Genomic DNA, 21,422 nt, shown 5'->3' on the forward strand with positions numbered 1-21,422 from the left:
TTGAGTGTACTTAAACAAATTCAGATTCATAATTTTCTTTGAACAAAATAGATTAGAAAACACATATGAAATTACAGAGAAGAAAAACACAGCTACAAAGGAGAATATCACTTCACCAAAAATATGACACAAGAATCCTGTAAGAGCTTCTGTATTACTGAAATGTGTCCACTGGAACTTTGTGGAACAACTTTACATCAATGGTCCTTTTCTTTTACATAAACATCAACCCCTACTACTTTGAATTATGAAGTACTTATAGAAAATAATTACAAAATATCTTGATGTCAAAAGATCAAGACAGAATCCTAAAATATCTAAAATTGATTACACAAATAGTACAAAAATTTAGGAATTTGGAACCGCTGGAGTTGCTGGCACTATTGTCGAGGATGGCTGAGGTCCCAAAAAGGTGTTGCCTCGCTGTCTGAGATAAAATATGTTTTACTCAAGTAATTCACACAAGTGATCCCATTGATCTTCACTAGGGATAGAAAGTTTTATTAGCTTTCTATATGTTTCATCAACTTCAGTATATTTCTCAAATGTAGGCTTGTTGATGAAAATGTGTTTGATCTCATGTTTAATGATCAAATCAAACTCTAAAGCCTCTAGGAAAGCTTTTCCTATAATACTTCCTTTTACCCCTGCAAACTTAGACTTATCTTGGGCAATAGTAAACAGTTTGTGGTTGTAGTCACTCAAACTGATCAATCTGTCATTCATTGCTACCAACCCTGGTAGCCCTCTCTGATTTAGTAAATTGAACTTGGTATGAAACCTCTGAATAACAGTTTCCAGAGTCTGACACTTATTCTCTAGTTGTATCATAAGGTTCCTCTTCTGTAAAACTTTCTTTATCTCCAAAATGGTTTTTGTTCTGTCTGCAATTTGAAGCTCCTCTAGTTCTTCCTTAGTTTTAGAATTCAAAACTTTGATTAAGGCTGTTGCTTCACTTGGTTTATCTCCCAACATTTCTCTTACCTCCTCTATCACTGTTTTTGATCTCTGCATCAATTCTTCCTGTTCAAAGATGATTTGAATTGATGGCCAAATTTCTGTTATGGCCTGATTTATATCCACCCATATGTTTTCTTTGGCTTGTGCTAAAGTTTGAGCCATTACTGACTCACTCTCTAAAAAATCTATTCTTTGAGCAAGCCTGTGAGATTTTTGTAATTTTGCTACATAGGAGTTGTCTATCTTCAATTTATGTTCTTGTAAATTCTTTAGCTGATCTTTTAACTTCTCAATTTCTTTTCCCTAAATGGACATCTCCTGCATGGCTTTAATCAATTCGTTGGAAGAATCTGTGGTTGGTGCTGGTGCTATTGTCGATGTAGAAGCCTCTGTTGTTCTTGCGACTGAAATAGGTACTGCAGTCAGTGGAACTAAAGCCAACTGTGAGGACTGTTCTTTCTCCTTGAGCAATTTTTCTAGTTCCACCTCCATTTCTCTGATCTGGACATTCTATTCAATTATTATCTTGAACATGTATTCCTTTTTCTTTTCCAGTTCTCCCATTTCCTTGGTTTGTGGATCCTCTGTAGATAGCAGCTTGAGTTGCTATAGCTGCATTCTTTTTTCTCACAATCTCCTTTACTGCCTTTACATCATTGGGGTCATAACTGAGCTTAATGACTAAGTCTTCTAGTGATTTAATTCTAGTATCCTTTGCCAAAGATGAGACCTTCTCCAGCTTCAACTGTGACTGTATGTTGCTGATGGAGGCCTACAGTTTTGAAGTTGTCATGGCAGTGTTAGTCAATGTGGAGAATAACATCTCTCCAGTCTGTTTGTGCATATCCATCTGATCAATCGGATGGATTTGATTAGTGTCAAAGGAGAAAATTGTCTTCTTGTAGTCTGCTGGTGATTTTGGGAATGGAACTTGTGCCTGTAGAAAAGCCATTTGCATTCTTCCCTTTTCAGTATCAAAGGCTGACAGAAGCCTGTGTTGGGAAGAAGCAATTTGTTTCCAGAATTGAGTATATGTACTGGCCTTTAGCATCTCATTTTTCTGCTTGATTGCTTTGTACTTAGCAAAAATATTTGGCTCTGTTTGGCCTTGAGCCAACTCTGTTGTCTGTGCTGAATCTGGAGGATCTTGTGAGGTTGAGGAAGATGGAGAGCCTACAAAAATATCTTCTTGTCTTGTACCTGCAAAAATGTTTTCTGGTCTTGTAGAAACATGTGGACCTATTGAAACTATAGTAGCCTATCCTTCATCATCCTGCATGAAAACTGGTTTTGAATTAGTTTTCTGCTTCTTTTTATATATTAGGAATTCCTTGGCTCCAATTTCTGTTACTGTAGGAGACTCTTCTTCTCTTGGCCTTTTGTCATGCTTCTCCTGAGGTACTGGAGTCTGTGAAGTGGTTGTAGACAAAACCTGTTCTTCAGCTTCTTGCAAAGTGTTCTCCTCCCACTGATCCTGGTTCATGAATTTTTCAATCTCTGGCCTAGGAGTGTGAGTGTAAGGAGTGGTCTTCTGTTCCACTCTTAAACTAGAAATGATGCCAAAGGGGTCATATGACCAAGTAAAGCTTAATTGGAAGTTCATTTGTTTGAGAAGTGCATCTGCCTCATTACCTGCTGCTCTGCTGTTGCATATGAATGGCCCCACCTGTGTCTTGATCTTGAATTGTGCCTTCTTTTTAGCTGAAACAAAGTGTAAGTCATCCATGTTGATCATTTGCCTTATATATTCCAATGAGAAAATTCTCATAGGAACATATTTTGGCAGTTTGTATGGTGGAAACTCACAACCATACACTCTAATTTCTGTGTAGTTCTGGTACAAGTACCAGTCTCCTGTTTTAACTTGTTCACTAAGGTGTAAGGTTCTTTGTATCTCAGAACCTATTCTAGGTTCCACATTACTGTTAAGAAGGCATGCAACTGTATAAATGAACTAGTCTATGAAGTCACTGAAACTGAAATTATTTGAATTCTTCCGCACCAAAGAGGTCCACTGGATGACTGATTGTGCATTGCCTTGTTCATCTAGTTTCTGCAAAGCAATTGGGAATCTTTTTGCTTGGTAAAATAGAAACATATAAACTAGCACTGATGCATGTTTAAACATTCCTTCTGTGGTAATCTTGAGAAATTGCTCATGGATGTTGTTTGCAAGGAATTGATTGAAATTAAACATTACAAAAGATTTTTCTTTTGTGGAAAAGATGGACAAAAAACCTAGTATAGGTTCATCCACTGTTGATTTGGGGTAGCATCGGATGTGCTTTAGCCACAAAATTTGGTGGAGAGGATGGGGCACATGAGATCTCCAATACGCAGAAAGGGGTTGGGCAGATTCTAAACAGATCAGGAGATATTAAAATAATTAATATTTTTAATGGAGTCCCTATGTCTAAACTTAGGGAAAATAAAATATTAATGTGTATTAATATGAATCTATGTTAGAATGGTCCAAAAGACATGGATCAAGCCAGATCTAATCTTAGCCGTTGATTAGGAACTTAATCTCGGCCATTGATATGTCAACAGGAAAAGTATAAGAGGAGGCTTGAGGGTCACTTGGAGAATACACCAGAGTGATCAGTCATTCTATTCTCTAGAGCGGGGTTTGCTAAGAGAGATAGAATCAGTGATTGGAGAGCAGCTGAGGGGCATTGAGTACAGAGAGACAGAGAGGCAGAGATAGTGCCGGGAGAGCAGCTAGAGAGAGAGACGCTGGAGAAGCCAGTGCTCACGCAGGGCCACACAGAGGCAGCTAAGTGCTGCGCAGAGCACTAGAGGGGCCAGCGTAGCTGACGCAGAGGCAGCTAAGTGCTGCGCAGAGCACCAGAGGGGTTAGCGTAGCTGATGCAGAGGCTCAGAGCGTTGACGCAGGGCCTCCTGGCGCTGACACAGGCCAAGATAGGCTGACGCAGAGGCTCAGAGAGCTTACGCAGGGCCTCCTGGGGCTGATGCAGGCCAAGATAGGTTGACGCAGGGCCAACGCTGGGCTAGGAAAGGCTGACGAAGTTCAGATTGGGCAGACGTTGGGGTTTCTAGGGCAGATTGGTGCTGAGTAGTTGCCGGAAGGATTATCCGGGGTTTCAGCCAATAGATTTGTCAGAAACTGAGAGGTATTACTACCAAGGAAATTCTCTGTTGGGTAGGCCAGTTTCGACACCTAGATTGTACTATGATATTGCTTAATAAGAAAACCCTCAGATAGCTGCACCGGTTTTCCCGCATTGGGTTTTTTCAGGGACGTTAGTCCAAAAATAATGATGTCATATGGTGTGTTTGTTCTTGTTTCTTTTAGTTGCTGATCTGTAATATGTTGAGCATGCACTAGTGTTTATTTTCAGTATTTACATTGTAAATAACTTGTTAAGGAAAATAACAAGTAGGTAGGAATAGATCAGATAAAGTGCATGGAGGGTTTCTAACTAAGTAAACTTAGAAACTTCAACATGGTATCAGAGCGTGATTGCAGATCACAGGAGGACTAAATGACATCAACCGAGCGGAGCAATAGCAACAGAAAACAACTATCCCGAGGTGACAAAAGCTGTTTCTAGCAACGAAGAAGCCAAGGAGTGTGACACAGAGCCAACCAGGGCCACACAGAGGAAGCCAGGAGTTGCGTAGAGCCCTAGAAAGGCCAGTGTTGCTGACGCAAAGGGCCAGAGGGCTGACGCAGCGTCGCAGACCCATTTGGGGTGATGCAGAGCCAGCGTGAGGCAGAGAGGGGCTGACACAGTTCACAGAGAGGCAGTTGCTGGGGTCTAGAAGGCTGCAGGAATATTGCAGAGTGGAGCTGGTGAGGTACTATAGTCAGAACAATACCTGACAGAGCAGGGCTAGAGGAGTTGTTATCGAGGGTTTCTAGCCGAGGAACCCGAATCAGAAGTGCAGTTGCACAAGTCGATCAGAGTAGGGGGTATCTCGACAAGCGGCAAAAGGATTTCCAGGAGGGAAATCAAGACTGAGGGGGAGTCCAGAAGAGAACTTCCAGATGGGAAGTAGAGACTCAGAGGAGTCGAACAGAGAACTTCCAGGAGGGTAGTATAGGAGCATCATGGCACTACACGGGGTAAGAGACGAGGATAGACTGAACGGAGCATCAATTTCGTAGTCTGGAAGGCCAAAATCTTATCAGTGCTTGACAGGAATCGTGTCAAGAACTTCGCCTCTAAGGTAATAGCTGTCCTAGTCGACCCCAATGATAATGACAGATATGAAGAGGCGATGGCGAGGGCCAAGTGCATTATCCTTGACGGGGTCAAGGATCATGTGGTATCACATATAGTCGAGAAGGAAACAACATTTGAGATGTGGGAGGCTCTCAAGAAGCTGTACCAGCCTACTTCTGTGCAGAGAAGAATGCTGCTCGAGAACCAGATGAGGTTGTATCAGATGAAGAAGGGTCAATCGATTGACACCTTCCTCGAAGGACTGAATGAGATTCGAGACTAGTTGATTGCTATAGGAGCGACACCGGATCAGGAGCTGATGGTGAGGACAACCCTGAATGTTGTCTTAGAAGATTGGGAAGTATTTGTCCAGAGTATCCTAGGCAGAGGGACTCTCCCACCTTGGGACGATATGTGGGCAGCTCTTAGCTAGGAAGAGATCAGACGACAGTCCAAGATAGGTAGCAACAACAAAGGGATCAAGGTCAAGCAAGAGGAGGAGGATGTGGCCTTAGCATTTGAGGGAAAGCAGGAAAAGAGGAAGAAGAAAGATCTCTCCAAGATCAAGTGCTTCCACTGTGGGGAGCTGGGTCATTATGTGGCCCAGTTTCCAAGGACGAGGAGTAAGGGAGAGTCTTCCGAGACTAAGGCAGCGCCAACAAGGGCATAGAAGGAAGTTTTGACAAACGATGATTGTGTCGTGAGTGCACACGCACCACTTGATCGGAAGTGGGGAGACATCGAGCTACAGTTAGGAGGACTATAGGCGATGAGGGGCAGGATCCTCGAGGTACCTAGCCTCTTGGATTAGACCTTGCTACGGGAGCCCCGAAGAGGAGTAGCAAGACTGGATGATGTGGGTAGAGACGGATGCGGATAGAGCGGCAGAGAGAGCTACAGTGCGGGAGTCCTGAGACAACGCAAGGCTAGTAGGCTGTAGCAGTGCAAGAGGCACAAGAGTGTTGCACCAGTGCAGGATGGCACAGAGAGGTGTGCAACGGTGCAAGATGCAGGGAGTTGTTGCAGCAGCGCAGAGGTCAGAAAGGGAGCACTTGTCAGCGGTAGAGGGAGCTTCAACATCAGTGGGTGTCTCTAGCTCAACAGGGAGGTCAGTTGGGAGATCAGTTACTTACTTCTCAGTAACTAAGTTGCAGTGCAACAGTGGACAGCGCGATGCAACATGATGAGAAGAGGTGCAGTGCAGATGCAGTGCCGGGAGAAAGGACCAGCAGCAGCACGGATGCAGAGGGAGCTGTCGTACAGATGCAACAGTTGCAATGGCAGAACCATGGGCAGTAGTACAAGATACAACAATGCAAAGGATGTTGGGCAGGAAGGCCTAGCATCAGCATAGGTACCGATGTCGGATGATCAGAGTAATATTCAGTAAGGAGTATTGCTAGAGCACAATCCTTGCTAAGAGGGAGTGTTGATTTGGGGTAGCATCGAATGTGCTCTAGCCACGAAATTTGGTGGAGAGGATGGGGCACGTGAGATCTCCAATACCCAGAAAGGGTTTGGGCAGATTCTAAAGAGATCAAGAGATATTAAAATAATTAATATTTTTAATGGAGTCCCTGAGTCTAAACTTAGGGAAAATAAAATATTAATGTGTATTAATATGAATCTGTGTTAGAATGGTCCAAAAGACATGGATCAAGCCAGATCTAATCTTAGCCATTGATTAGGGACTTAATCTCGGCCGTTGATATGTCAACAGGAAAAGTATAAGAGGAGGCTTGAGGGTCACTTGGAGAATACACCAGAGTGATCAGTCATTCTATTCTCTAGAGCGGTGTTTGCTAAGAGAGATAAAATCAGTGATCGAAGATCAGCTGAGGGGCATTGAGTACAGAGAGATAGAGAGGCAGAGATAGTGTTGGGAGAGCAGCCAGAGAGAGAGACGCAGGAGCAGCTAGTGCTCATGCAGGGCTACGCAAAGGCAACTAAGTGTTGTGCAGAGCACCAGAGGGGCCAGCGTAGCTGACGCAGAGGCAGCTAAGTGCTGCGCAGAGCACCAGAGGGGTCAATGTAGTTGACTCAGGCTCAGAGAGCTGACGCAGGGCCTCCTAGGGTTGATGCAGACCAAGATAGGCTGACGCAGGGCCAGTGTTGGGCTGGGAGAGGCTGACGCAGTCCAGATTGGGCAGACGCTAAGGTTTCTGGGGCAGATTGGTGCTGAGTAGCTGCCGGAAGGATTATCCGGGGTTTCAGCTAGTAGATTTGTTAGAAATTGAGAAGTATTACTGCCAAGGAAATTCTTTGTTAGGTAGGCCAGTTTCGACACCCAGATTGTACTCTGATATTGCTTAATAAGGAAACCCTCAAATAGCTGCATCGATTTTCCCGCATTAGGTTTTTCCGGTGACATTAGTCAAAAAATAATGGTGCCATATAGTGTGTTTGTTCTTGTTTCTTTTAGTTGTTGATCTGTAATATGTTGAGCATGCACTAGTGTTTATTTTTAGTATTTACACTGTAAATAAATTGTTAAGGAAAATAACAAGTAGGTAGGAATAAATCAGATAAAGTGCATGGAGGGTTTCTAACTAAGTAAACTTAGAAACTTCAAAATCCACCCATTGATCTGATTGATACCCTAGGAGACAAGATACTAATGAGACAATTTGCTTGGTCTTTTCTGGAAACATGGAGGTTGGATATGGTGGATTCTTCTTTGGAAGCTGGACATCTTCTGGCAAGAAAATTTCAAATATTCTGGCTCTTTGAGGGAGGTTAGCTTTTGGTAGAGTTCCATGAGGGAATCTACAGAGAAAGGGCTCAAAGAATCATTCTGGGGGACTTGAAGCATCTGGTTAATTGACTTTGAGGTTATAGTAAACAGAATGTCTCCATTCTGGGCCATAATGGCTCTTTGGCTGGGGATATACCTGGCTTGACACCATAAAACAAATTTGGGAAAGGGTGAGTCTGGGGAAACATGAATTGTGGCAAGAGGGATTCCCAGAGGTTGATTTCATCACTCTAGTCTAGAAAGGTTTGCTTGAGCCAATTGTGCAGTTCGAACAAGTCGAACTCACAATTGGTCTCTGTGATTTTATATTGCTGGTCAACTAGGGGTAAATGGTCTAGGTCAATGGCAAGAGGGGTCATTGGGTTTTCACTAGTTGGTTTCAACTTTCCCTTAGGTGCCATTTTTTAAAAATTATTAGGAAAAGAGGTGAAGAGCCAATGGTTTTTACCTGGGAAAATTCGGTTGCTTGCTGAATAATTTGCTTTCTGTAACAGGTACCTGGCCAGGAAACAATTATTTGGAATTTGCAGTGGGTGATAGAGCAATTTGGTGGAGGAAATGGGGGTTTTAAACCACTATACCTGTTCTCTGAAGTAAATGGGAAGTGGAAAGGGGGCCACACTGAACAACTAGGAGGTTTTTATAGGCAATTGGCAATCCCCGTTGTGTCTGACCGTTATGGAGCGGGTCCGTTGCGATTTGGTGCACGTTGTGGAGAAAATGGTCATCGTATAACGGACATGGTGTAATGGGAAAAATAGGTGTCAAAACAGGGAAAAGAGATGGCAGAAGGGAAAGGAAACGGTATGCGGGAGCGGGGAGGACGCGTGGCATGATAGGAGTGGAGGGGGAGCAAAGATGTGGCAGGTGGCACTGAGGTGACGGGCGCTTATAGACGTTGGTGGGAGATGGAGTGGTTTTCGAGGGGGGGTAGGTGGTAAGAGGTTTTGAGCGGGGGGGGGGTGAGGGGGGGGGGGGCGAAATGCTGAGCGCCCGCCACGTAGCGTGGGGCCAGGGAAAGTGAATCCACTTTTCAGACCCCCCTGCTGATAACGATAGAATGGATTGGGGGGTTCGAAATCGATCTCTCGCCGTTGATCCAGGTGGGGTAGATCATAGCGGTTGGATTATGCGCCCACTATACCACAAGCCGACAAATTAAATTTGTCCCTTTTGACTTTATCATAAATTAAAACTTTAGTGCCAGTAACTCATTTACAAATTGTTAATCGTGTTTAAATGACATGATTAATTTATTACAAGCAGGATTAATTATTCTAAAACACACTTAATTTACCCTAAGGGTGCATTTAATCTAGCAATCCCATTTTTATTTTTTCCACAAGGTTGTGCAACTTCTATTCTAATGCTTATTTATCAAATTTAACCAAGCTTAAACACTTTGGTTAATATTTCTCTAATCTACCTAATTAATTTCAACCAAGATTAAACTGGATGGTTGATTTATTCACTAACCTAACCAACCTTATTTAACTCAGTTCAACCATGATTAAACAGTATGATCAAACTTAGGAAATCTATTTCTATGTGGCATTTAAACAAACTGCACACTTTATTTGAAAATTTCTAAAAGTATCTTTGATGCATTTTTGTTTTTTAGTGGCATTTAGACTTGCTCACTTGCATACATATTTTTCTTTTTTGGGGTTTTTTCATTCTTCTCATTTTTCTTCCTTTTCTTTTTCTTTTTCTTTTTTCTATTTTTCTTTTCTCATATACATTTTTTTATATCCCCTTTTTCCATCATCATTTTTTTGTAAATGATTTGCAGAATACAATATTATTTACAATTTCTATCAACTGAAAGATAATAGCCAATCATCATTTGATCCTATGAATTATAGGACCCTAACAATAAAAAAGGAGTCTTTGTCACTAATATTACAATTGCCAAACAAGTGCCACAAGTGGATGCCTTGAGAGGGGTCGATTCAAGCTTCATGGTGAGGAATACTTGCACAAAGTTTAGGCTTAAGTTGTCTTACAGACCAACCCTTGAAATATTGGCACAAACTTCACCATAAGATCAATATTCTGGAAGATAACATTACCACAAATGTTTGATTCATACTACAGACTAGACTACCCTATCTCAGATCCACCATAGGTCAGTAACCTAGATGCCAATGAAACCTTTGACAAATGAAACCCCACACATAACTCCTTTAGTAAAAACTCGCAAGGCTATACTCGGTTGTTGGCATATGTTATTAGGCCACTTTTTGAGTCTGAGGTTTGTATAAACAGTAGATCCGAAACTTCTTTGGAGGAAGCCCTAATAGAGGGCTGAAAATCATAGAAAGTGTTAAACCCTAAGGCACAAAACACAACTTCAGATAAGCAAATTTCTTAAGATTTTGTGAGAGAAAGGCTAGGCTGAATAAGTCCTTCAACAGACCATCTTGAAATCAGTTTCGAAGGAGCGAAAATTCATCCCTTGATTGTCATGCAAATTTCCTGGACAGACTTCAGACCTGCTTCAAATTTGTCCATTAGTTACAACCTCAAATTTATTGTAAGAAGGTTAAATAGCAACCAAAATCTTCAATGAAACCCTTGCAAGAAATAAACATAACCATGAAGCCATAACAGGGATATCATGGTAAGATCCTGTGCCATTCATAGTTAATGGTCCATGCCATGCGAAAATTAATGAACACTGCTATGTAAGGATAGGCCCTAGTGCCAAGTCATGCAGATTTGGTCTCTGAGCTAACCAAGTGAAGATGCCATAGATCATAAGCGAAATTTGACCTCAAACTGTACCATACGAGCTGATCAAAATTATATGACTGATTTTGACGAGAAAGGAGCCCACACAGAATTAGTGATCGATCTTACTCTTGTTTGGGCTTGACCTCACCTAGCTCTGATACCATGTTAAATTTTGATTAACATGTTCTTGCTAAGGACAACTACTTCAATCTTTCATAGACATCAATCCATTTCCATTAGAAGCACATCGATTATTATCACATTGATATTAACTGAGGCAAGAACATAAATAAATGATACTGAGGACAAGCCAAGACAAGAGAACACATGAATATGGCACAAGCCAGAGAAAAACCCCAAGAAGGGGAAAACCCTTGATCAATTCTTCTTATTATTATGATCAAATGTTCAACAGAGAATGAGAGAGAGTACACATAAAGTCAAATTGACTTGTCAATATGTTGAGTAAAACCATTATCCAGATGACAAGGAGATAACCCAGTCAAGTCTGCTTTCCTGAATGATGCAGCCACTTACCAGACTTCAATCCTGAATATGTATGCAACCTTCTTACCAGACTTCAATCCTAAATATGTATGCAACCTTCTTACCAGACTTCAATCCTGAATATGTATGCAACTTTCTTACCAGACTTCAATCTCTTAACTAAAGAAGAGGATGGCAAAAACATTGTCCAAATATGACCTCTGTCCAAATTGATCCAAAACATACCTACATGCTTCACTGTTCAGGTCAGCTTATGGTCTCGGCCTGGTTAGGGCTAATCACCAGACATCATCAACCCTGATCTACGGCTCAAGAATACTTCTAGCATTTGCGGCTACCTTTAGTGATGCTCCTCTTTATTTCACTGGCAAGAAGGGCTACTCCCAGCCCCCTGTGCAGACTCACGACCCTCCTCCAAACAGTGGTGAAGGGTTCGACCTTCAATACAGGACAACGGCCTTATCTCACAAAAAATACTTCAAAAACTAGACCCAAAACATGCCCAGACAGTCCGCAAATCATCCTTTATTACTTGGCCTAGCATTGAGGTTAATTTGGTATTCAAAAACGCTATAGAACTCATCCTCTCCTCTTTGTCTAGGATGCTCCCAATCTGCGGGCAAACAGAGATGCGAGTTGCGCTTAGGATCATGACTATATGAGGGTTTATACATTCGGTAGAGGGTCAAGCTAAATCATAGGACATGTCCCTCGGGGTCTTGTGTCCCATATTTCACGTGTCGGACACTAAACATGCCCTAAAACGTGTCAAAAACGTTTGTCTTCGTGTCCTCCAATCGAGACACGTGTTTTGGACGTGGCGAAAACATGCCCTGACGTTTCTGGCTCTTAGGACACGTGTCCCATGAAAAGTGACATTTAAAACTTGCAACATGGTTTATTTTTGGGTTTTTTTGTCATTGTTCGTTAGCGAAGTTGAGTTTGCTCGCTGTCGAAATCAAATTTGTTGTGTAGTGAGGAATTCCATCAAATTTGAGCGCAATGCTCACAACTTCACATTGAGAGCACAGTTCACAACTTCACATCGACCTGGAGATGCAGGAGACGAGTGTTCACGTGCTTTGTTGAGAGTTTGGAGCACTTAAATTTCCTGTAAGTTGTGTTATAACCTATGGAACTTAACTTTATTATACACCAGCGACCATGTATAGATCAGTGTTTTAAAAACCGTTTTTAAAAACCGGTTACCTTGCTAACCGGCCGGTTAGCAAGCCTGCCAGTCTAAACCGGCCAAAAAACCCGGTTTGAATGCTGACTTCTCCATTTTTGTGCCCTAACCGGTGAAAACCGGCCGGTTTTAGGCACAACCACCATAAAGTTAAAAAAACATGTTTTTGACTGTGTTTGAGGGGTTTTGGGGGGGGGACTAAGGGTGTTTCAACCCTAACAATGTTGGCAATTAATGGTAATGTTAAATTCTTAAAGTAAAAGTGACATTTCCTTTAATTTTCATTTTCATCCTTTTACTTAAATTTTTAACATTACCATGAAATGACTCAAGATGTTTGAGAGTGGTTTCGACCTCATTGGATTTCATATGGAGAAACTAGAATTTTAGATTTCACTCAAAATTCAGCAGACTTAATGGTTTTCAAGATTTCATGGTTTGGGGGTAAACAATAAATGCAATTAGAGCTCCAAATGATGAGAAAAACTCCTAATCTAGATCCCATTGTGTTGGACGATATTGATCCAACATCAGAATGGGTGGAGGAGACTGAAGAACCTGTGTTTGAGGCTGATTTTGATATCGACATGGCTTTGGCGGGGGATGAAGCAGATTATGTGGTGGCATCAGAACCAGGATCAATAGTGGCATCAAGGAAAGGCAAAGAACCAATGGAAGGCACTAGTCATGCAGGTCGACAAACTCGTGCTTCCATTAGGTCCACTTATATTGTCATTGGTGGCATTGATACTGAGGTTGCAGATCAGGCTGAGGCATCCTCAGACTCTGAACCAGATGATGTCTATGTAGCTCCTGATGATGATCTTGTGTCTAGTAGTGGTAATGAACTTGATGATTGATCATGTGTATACCGTAGACTTGTAGTAGGCCAATGGCCTCATAGCTTGCAACAATGTTTTTGGACTTTATAGGCCATTTAGAGCCTCATTTGTTAGGTATTTTGCTATTTTGTTGATGATATGTATTGCACTCGGTGCCATTTTGATGTATTCACCTTTACATGGTATATAAATGAGCAAACTTTGCATATTTTGTCTCTATTGGCTTGGAATCATGGTTTTACATCTTAAAAATAGTTTTGTCTCATTAAAAATTAATTATTTAATGTATTTTTTTAAAACCGGTTCGTTTAGACCAAACCAGTGCCGGTTAGACCGGTTCTGGTCGGTAAACCGGTTCATTAGGTGGACCGGTCCGGTCACCGGTTCCGATTTTAAAAACATTGGTATAGATCGTGTGTTGAAATAAAAAGACCAGCTCCCCATCATGTGCTCACTACTTACTACACCTTCGAGGTCTAAAGGGAGGGAAAGATCGATTAACGCTCTGGTCAACAGTGAAGTTTGAACACATATAAATTTATAATTTATAAAACTACTTTATGTGAAGTTTGAACATGATCGAACCTATTTGAAGTTAATAACAAAAGTTATAACATGAACAATGAACATTGAACTGTGAACATCACTTATGTAGTAAATTAATAAACAAACTAGTAAATTACTAAATAGTAAATAGTGTATACTAAATACTAAATAGATATCATCATGATTCATATCTATATGGATCAGGCACTATATTTCAATATTTTTTTAATACATATACATACACACACACACACACACACACATATATATATATATAAAATGTGTCCCTCGTGTCCTGTTTCCCGGGTCCCTGTGTCTCGTGTTGAATACTCGTATTGATGTGTTCTCTGTGTCTCGTGTCCTCGTGTCATGTGACTTAGGGGTCAAGGGATGTGTCTATTGGATCTGTTGAGCCGACATAGAGATAAGGCCAACCTTGATAATATTTGTGTGAGCGAATAAATTCAAAAACCCACTTTTACTTCTCCAAATTTGACAATCTTTAGATTGATTTTGGTCCTCTCGAAAAGAGGAATTTAATGCTACAATTATCTTACTCAAAGGAGTTGTCCAAATTGGAATTTTGCCCTAGTTTCCAAACACTAAAATACACACAACTCCAAGCACTTTGCACAACATAAATGTAACAACAATGAATCAACAAAGTACATAATGATTTTGCCGACCCGAAACTTGTTTATATTACAACTTTAATACAACAAACATAGGGTTCCCCATACCAGGGATCATGACCCTTAAAATTAGCCTTGATAGAAGGAGAGCTAGGGCTTGAGGCCAACAACATTTGATTCTGAGTCTTCCCAAGAATAAGAAGAAGAACAAACTTGACTTACTTGCTGAAGAAGCGCTTGACCACAACCCTTTTAGTCTACTTGTTGTTGGTGTACCTGGCAGGGCCTTTGCCAACTATCTCGCAGATATCTTTCTACTCCAAAGTCTCTGCACTTAGCTGCTCACAAAGGTCTTTGCTCCTTCAGATTCCCTTGCACAATCAGCTTAACAAGTCCGCCTTCTCTCAATGACTATGTTGTTCCAAAGTCACTAAACATCGGCTCAACTAATAACCTTCTCACAGTGAATAAGCTTATCAAATCACTATACATAGGCTTCCAAAACAAGGTCTACAACCATAAATGAACTGCCCTTCAGATCACTGATCATTTGCTCTCAGATAGTGTTGCCCAATCCCTTCTTTCATTGACAGACTTCAATCCACACGCTTAACCATTATTCTACTTAATATATCAACCCTACACACTGTTATCTTTCTGCCTTTGATAACTCGCTATCTCTGCTCCAATCTGAGGCTTGTTCAACCTCCTTTAGGGCTGAGCTAAACCACAAAGTTTTAGCACAACTTCCTGAGGAAGTTCGGACCTCACAGCAGACTAAGCTTAGGCATTTTAAGCCTCTTCCAGGGTCTTGGCCGTCTCACCCAAGCATAGAACAAATACAACCTTAACAACAAAGAATTCAGTGCCTTGAACATACTTGAATAGACCTACACTACGGATTCTTCACACACAGAATCAGGGTTGTGGGGGAGCGCCCCCCCCCCCCCCCCACACGAATCCGCTTCCAATTCGCACTCCGCTTGGGAGCGAGTAGGGAGCGACCTCGAGAGCACACTCCTTTTAAAAAAATTTCGCTCCCTGTTTTTGAGGGATTGATTAGGGGAGCGATTAGGAGTGTTTGCTCCAACGATTTTTTAAGAGGGAGAGCAGTAGAGGAGTGATCGCTCCCCCTCTTAAGAAAATGCTCCCATCGGCGCTGAAAAAGGCTGTGCGACGGAGAGGGAGGCAACGACTGGCGGACGAAGAGGGAGGCAACGACTGGCGGACGGAGAGGGAGAGGAAAGGGAGGGAAGGGGAGGGGGGAAAGGTTAAAAAGGCCCTCTCCCCTCCCATTATTCCCCCGTTTGTCAATTTGGAGAGAGTAAGAGAGAGTTTGGAGCTTGGAGAGAGCAAGAGAGAGGAGCTTCGAGGAGCTTGAGGAGCTTGCAAGGGAGATTGGAGCTTGGGATTGAAGGCCAAAGAGGTAGGATCTACACTCTAATCTAGCATTTTTGTTTTTATATATATATATATATATTTTTTTTTTTTTTTTTTTTTTTTTTCTCTATTTCCCATTCCCATTCCTCCATTTTTTTGTAGACTCAAAACTTCAATCGTGGCTATATGGCTTGGCATTTTCTTGTTGTTAGTTCCTTTTTTGGTTATTATGGTGTTGGAGAGTAGAAGAAGGAGGGTTGATCATGATGAAGAAGTGGGTTATAGTGGATTTGATGAAAACCCTGGAGAGGAGTACCTTGGTGAGGAGGAAGAGAGTGGACATGATGAGGCCCCAAAAACTAAACAAGACCAAACCCCATTGTGGAAATATGTTACTAGGTCTGAAGCAGGGAAAGCAGGTGGAACCACTAAATTTACATGCAACCGTTGCAACAACATTTACACAAGTTCATACACCCATGCCAGAAGGCACCTTTGTGGGAAAAGACCATGGGATGGAGATAAACTAATAGGAATCAAAGCTTGTGTAAGTGTGTTAGCAATATAAAGAGCCAAATACATAAGGGAAGAGGAGGAAACTCAATACAAATCTAAAAAATCAAAGGGTTTCTTTGAACATAGCTAACAATCACATTCACAAAGAACTCCATCAACATCCTCCCATGGTAGTGGATATGGAGGCACAGGAACAGACATCTCTTTAAGGCGTAGAACCATATCAGGTTTCCTTGATGAAGGGTGTAGGAATGATGTGGATTCAAAAATTTACTCGTTTCTTTATGCATGTGGGATACCATTCAATTTTCTTCGCTCACCTTATTGGCATGAAATGGTTTCTGCCATAAGTGATGCCCCCAAAGGATACAGAAGCCCTGGGTATGACAAGGCTAGAACCATTGGACTTGATCATGAAAAATAAAAAATATAACATTCTTTGAGTAAAATGAAAAATTCTAGGACTCAGCATGGGGTGTCCATTGTATCTGATGGATGGACAAATGTAAAAGGCAAGCCATTGATAAGTGTTCTTGCTGTGTCTGTTAGTGGTGCCATCTTCCTTTCAACATATGATTACTTAGAGAAGTTCAAGTTCGACATCAACATTGCGGGACCATTACTTGAAACAATTGAGCGTATTGGACCATACAATGTCATCCAAGTCATCACTGATAATGCTACTAATTGTAAGGCAGCGGGAGCAATTATTGAGGATAAATACCCCAACATATTTTGGTCTGGGTGTTTGGTTCACACAATGAACCTTTTGATGCATGATATTATTAAGAACAAAAACCAACAATACAAATGGATTGGTGATTTGTACAAGAGAGGTAAACAAATGATAAAATTTATTACAAATCATAGCAATACCCATGGGCTTTTTTGCAGTCACTCAAGATTAGAGCTATTGAAGATTGCAAAGACTAGATTTTCTAGCTATTACCTCACCTTCAAGCGCCTTTTGTAGGTAAGAGAGTCATTGGCTAGCATGGTATCAATTCAACACTGGCAGGTATTAAAGGATAGGGCTACAAATGCAGTTGACAAGCAAGGTTTTGAACAGGTGGAGGAGACCGCTCTTGATGGTTTGTTTTGGGCACAGGTGAGGGAAGTATTGCAATTCACCAATCCCATTTATAGCATGATTCGTTTTGCAAATACAGATAAGCCAGTGGTTGGGGAGGTGTATGAGCAGATGGATACCATGTTGGGGCAAATAAAAGATATTGTTTAGGAAAATGATCCCAACTTGTATACAATGATTCACAATTGTGTGTGTACACAGTGGAATAAACTTAATGTTCCACTACATGCTTTGGCATATATCCTTGTGCCAAAATACTACTCTCCATCTTGGTTGGGCAAACCTGCACTTGGGGGTGGGTTAGGGCCAAAACCAATACAGATCTAGAGGTACAAGAGGGATATATGAAAGCATTAGACAAGCTAGTCCTTGATAGGGAGGAGTGTGTTAATTTGCGTCTTGAATTAGGCCAATACTTTAGTTTCACTGGTTTGTTTGGTTCATTGCATGCAATGGAAGATAAAGACAGTTTTGTTGCTCTCACATGGTGCGAAGCATATGGCCGCATGGGAATTTTGCCAAAATTGGCAAAAGAAGTTCTCTCACAGGTTGTAAATACTTCTTCTGCAGAGAAGTGTTGGAGCACCTACAACTTTATACAAAATGTGAGAAGAAACAAAGTTACAAACTCAATGAAAACCGGGCAGAAAGCTTGGTTTATGTGCACTACAACTTGAGGTTGTTGAGTCATTATTGTGATCGAGCTTATGAGGATCCAATATATAAAATTTGGGACAACGACCCAGAGGAAGATAATTTGGAGGATGGCTCTATACATCTTGAAGAATTGGAAGCATGCCTTTTGAGAGATGATGATGAAGCAACAACAACCATGCCACCCCCACCATCCAGTAGCAGTGGCAGTGCTCGAGTTACAACTATTTTTCCTTTGCTGTCGCCGTCTCCATCTACATCCTCACATGGAGGGCATGTGCCTTCTGGTTCTGGTTGTGTGACTCCTAAAAGAGCACCAATACCACGACCTGCTCATAAATTAGACATTTCTCGCGGCAGCAGAAGGAAGCTGTAGATAATAGATTTACTTGTCTTTTCTAGTTTCTAGTAGTTTTTATAATTGTTGACTCTTTCATTTATTATTATTATATTTTTTGTAAACAATATATGACAATTTAAGTTTGAAGTTTGAAGTTGGCAATTATAACTCATTGGTAATGAATTATGAATATGATCCTTCGTGAAAGTTGAAAGTTGTTTCATTTCATGTTAAATATTCTTTGTTGTAATGGTTACGCTTAGCTTACAATTACAACTTTGGTGATTAATGATGATAAATGTTATATATTAAATTTTGAAAGCTTGAAACTTTAAGATTGATGAATCATGAAACTCAATATGTTGTTTGTTACTAACTTGTGGACGTGGTTGATGAAGATTATAACTTATAGATGATTGATGTTATATGGTTCAATCTATGTGTTTATGCTTTTTATATCTAATTCATCATTCTACATGCTTTTGTTGACATATATGCATCAAAATATAAAAAAATATATATTATATAAAAATTCGCTCCCTGTTTCGCTCCCAAACCAGGAGCTTCTGAAAATGTCGCTCCCACTCCCAAGTAGCCTTGCACAAAATCAGAGTGCTTCTTTCCTCCCAATCTTGGCCTGAACCAAGCCCTTTTTGGGCACAAAATCTCCACAGAAACTTGGCCTCAATCGAGCAAAACTCGGCCTTCCTTAACACAGAAAATCAGACCATAAGACTTGCTCTCCAAGGCTGCAGCTCATCCTGAGGTATGCAGATCCCTTCTAGGTAGATATCTCACAAGAATGATTGCTCAACTTGTGTGTTGAGGCCTCTCCTAGGTCTCATATATTTATACTTCTTCCCAATCATTGACTTACGGCTTCTTAACTTCATTAAAGTGCCCTCACTCAACAATAAGAATAAACAAATCATTCTTTGGGTCTTTAGCCCACCAACTTGTGCCCAAAGCCCACCACTTGGGTACACAGCTCACAAAACCACTTTTTTGTGGGTCAACTCCACCCAAACCCAGTACCCCAGGGGTTGTGAGAGTACCTCCCAAGCTACATTCCTCAACACCCTGCTCTTGCATCCCCATGTCTTGGCAAGTTGGTGGAACATTGTTTATTTTATGTTCTTTAAGTTGGTTGACTTTACCAATATGTTGATGTCCCGAGTTCATGATCCCTGCCAATTTTTTGTTGATGATGATTTTTCAACATTGATATAGATAGTTGATAACCAGCCATGGTATGAATTGGTATGAATCAAGTACCAAACATCGATGGTATTGGATCATCAGATTATCAAAGACTATTTTGGGGTGCTCTGTACTCATATTACAAATTGTGTGTTCAGACTCTGAGCTTTTTATGTTTCTTTTGTGCACATGGAGTTAATCTTCTAACAAAAACAAATGAAACTCCTGTAAACTCAATAGTCTGGCCTCTAATCAAACTTTTCCGTAGGGGTTGTCTCAGAAGTTGTCTGCCACTTGTGGCCAATTGTATGATTGATTTGAATTAGAGTGTGATTTGTATTATATTTAACAATTTAGTTTATACAAGAATTAACTTACATCATGCTTAACTGTGGCACTAAAACTTGTACCTTCAGCACAAAAAAGTAAATTCAATGATTAACATAAGTTAGCATTTTGAGCAATTTTAATGCACTTTCAAGGATTGCAAGATAAATTAAGATATTATAATTTATGAAACAAATAATAATAGAAAGGGGTTTAGATATTAGAAATTTACATAATAAGAACTGGTTAGATGATATTTGTGCTTTTTCAATACTCTAGAACTTATCTAGGTTTAAATGGGAATTATTTTTGCTTCCTTATAAAATTCATATATTGATAGAAGATTTTGAAGCACGAGCCTTGAATTGTGTTGTTGAAAGACAGGGCATCAGAACTGTCGATACTGGAAGCGTAAACAACAGTTGCTTCTCAATGGCATTTATTTGAGAAAATTTTCTTTGTTCATAAAAGGGAAATAATTTCATCTAAACCTATTTAGAACAAATTGAACTTCTGGAGTCTGGAATCCTGGAGACTCTTAAAATCAAAGATGCTTCGTCCAAGTAGCTTTTCTTACCTATTTGAAGTTTTAACATAGGTGTGTCTGCCCTTGCACGAATTTTGAGCTATTTGAATTTAGCTCTCTATTTAGAAAATTCTAGTATTCACATATGTTGTTTGTAAACAATTTAGTTTTGAATCGAAATATCTAGGTATTGTGGAGATTTTTTTTATTGATCTGTGGCCTCAAAAGAAGAAACTGTAATTTTTTTATTTTCTCATATTCTTATTCAAAAACAGTTATTGTACATTAAGGATAGGAAGGTAGTATGAGTTTGTATCATCTTTTTCATCCATTTTTTTTCTTTGGAGCACAAAATCAGTATTCTTGTATTGGAATGAATGTTGAATGAGGTCATGTCCTCGTCTCTATGCAGTTCATTTATTGGGGGTTTATATGATGCAGATGTGGAAGGTTTCCACCAGTTGTGAAAACTGCTGTTCCAGTAGAGGGGAGATTTGAGCACATCATCATTTCATGCAATGCTACATCAGACCATGGAATTATCTGGATTGAGAGGGAGTCACAAAAAGCACTAGATGTATGAGCAATTATTAAACTCTTCTGATTAAATATTTAGAATTTGATTGTCTTGTTACCTGTTTTAACTGGTACCTGAGTTATGCATGCAACCTAACATAAAATCAGACTAATATCTATATGTCAAGATGAAGGATTCCCTATAGAGAGACTTCCCCCTTTTGAACTGTTATGGCTTTCTGCTACTGCGAAACTGAACATGTTTATTAGAAAATAAAGTAAAACTATCATTGTAGACTCATGGCTTCATTGTTGGCTGACATGTGCTATGTGTTATCTAGATTGGGAGAGACTCATGAGAGCATTCGTGTTACGTATTCTGCTTTCTTGCACATCTGTGAAAGCAATGTGACAAGAGGTTTTAGTGAGTAAAATTAATGTCAGTCTACCCTGGGTTTTTGAAACTTTTGGCCTGAAATGTTACCTGCACAATGTGATTTATATGTGAGACATTAC

At 40.5% G+C, this 21,422-nt stretch overlaps 1 protein-coding gene across 1 annotated transcript in view; it reads left to right on the forward strand.

Moving 5' to 3' along the window:
* Positions 1 to 21,422, forward strand: part of LOC149150256 (uncharacterized) — a 212,016-nt gene that overhangs the window by 133,107 nt on the left and 57,487 nt on the right. Inside the window, exon 4 of the mRNA XM_089440431.1 lies at positions 20,832 to 20,967. Within this exon, the coding sequence (XP_089296557.1) occupies positions 20,832 to 20,967 (136 nt within the window). The remainder of the gene's footprint in view (positions 1 to 20,831; positions 20,968 to 21,422) is intronic.

Source organism: Pinus tabuliformis, chromosome 9 (genome assembly GCF_031772625.1).
Source record: "Pinus tabuliformis cultivar Carrire ecotype Pingquan chromosome 9, CPIR1, whole genome shotgun sequence".
Lineage (NCBI taxonomy): Eukaryota > Viridiplantae > Streptophyta > Pinopsida > Pinales > Pinaceae > Pinus > Pinus tabuliformis.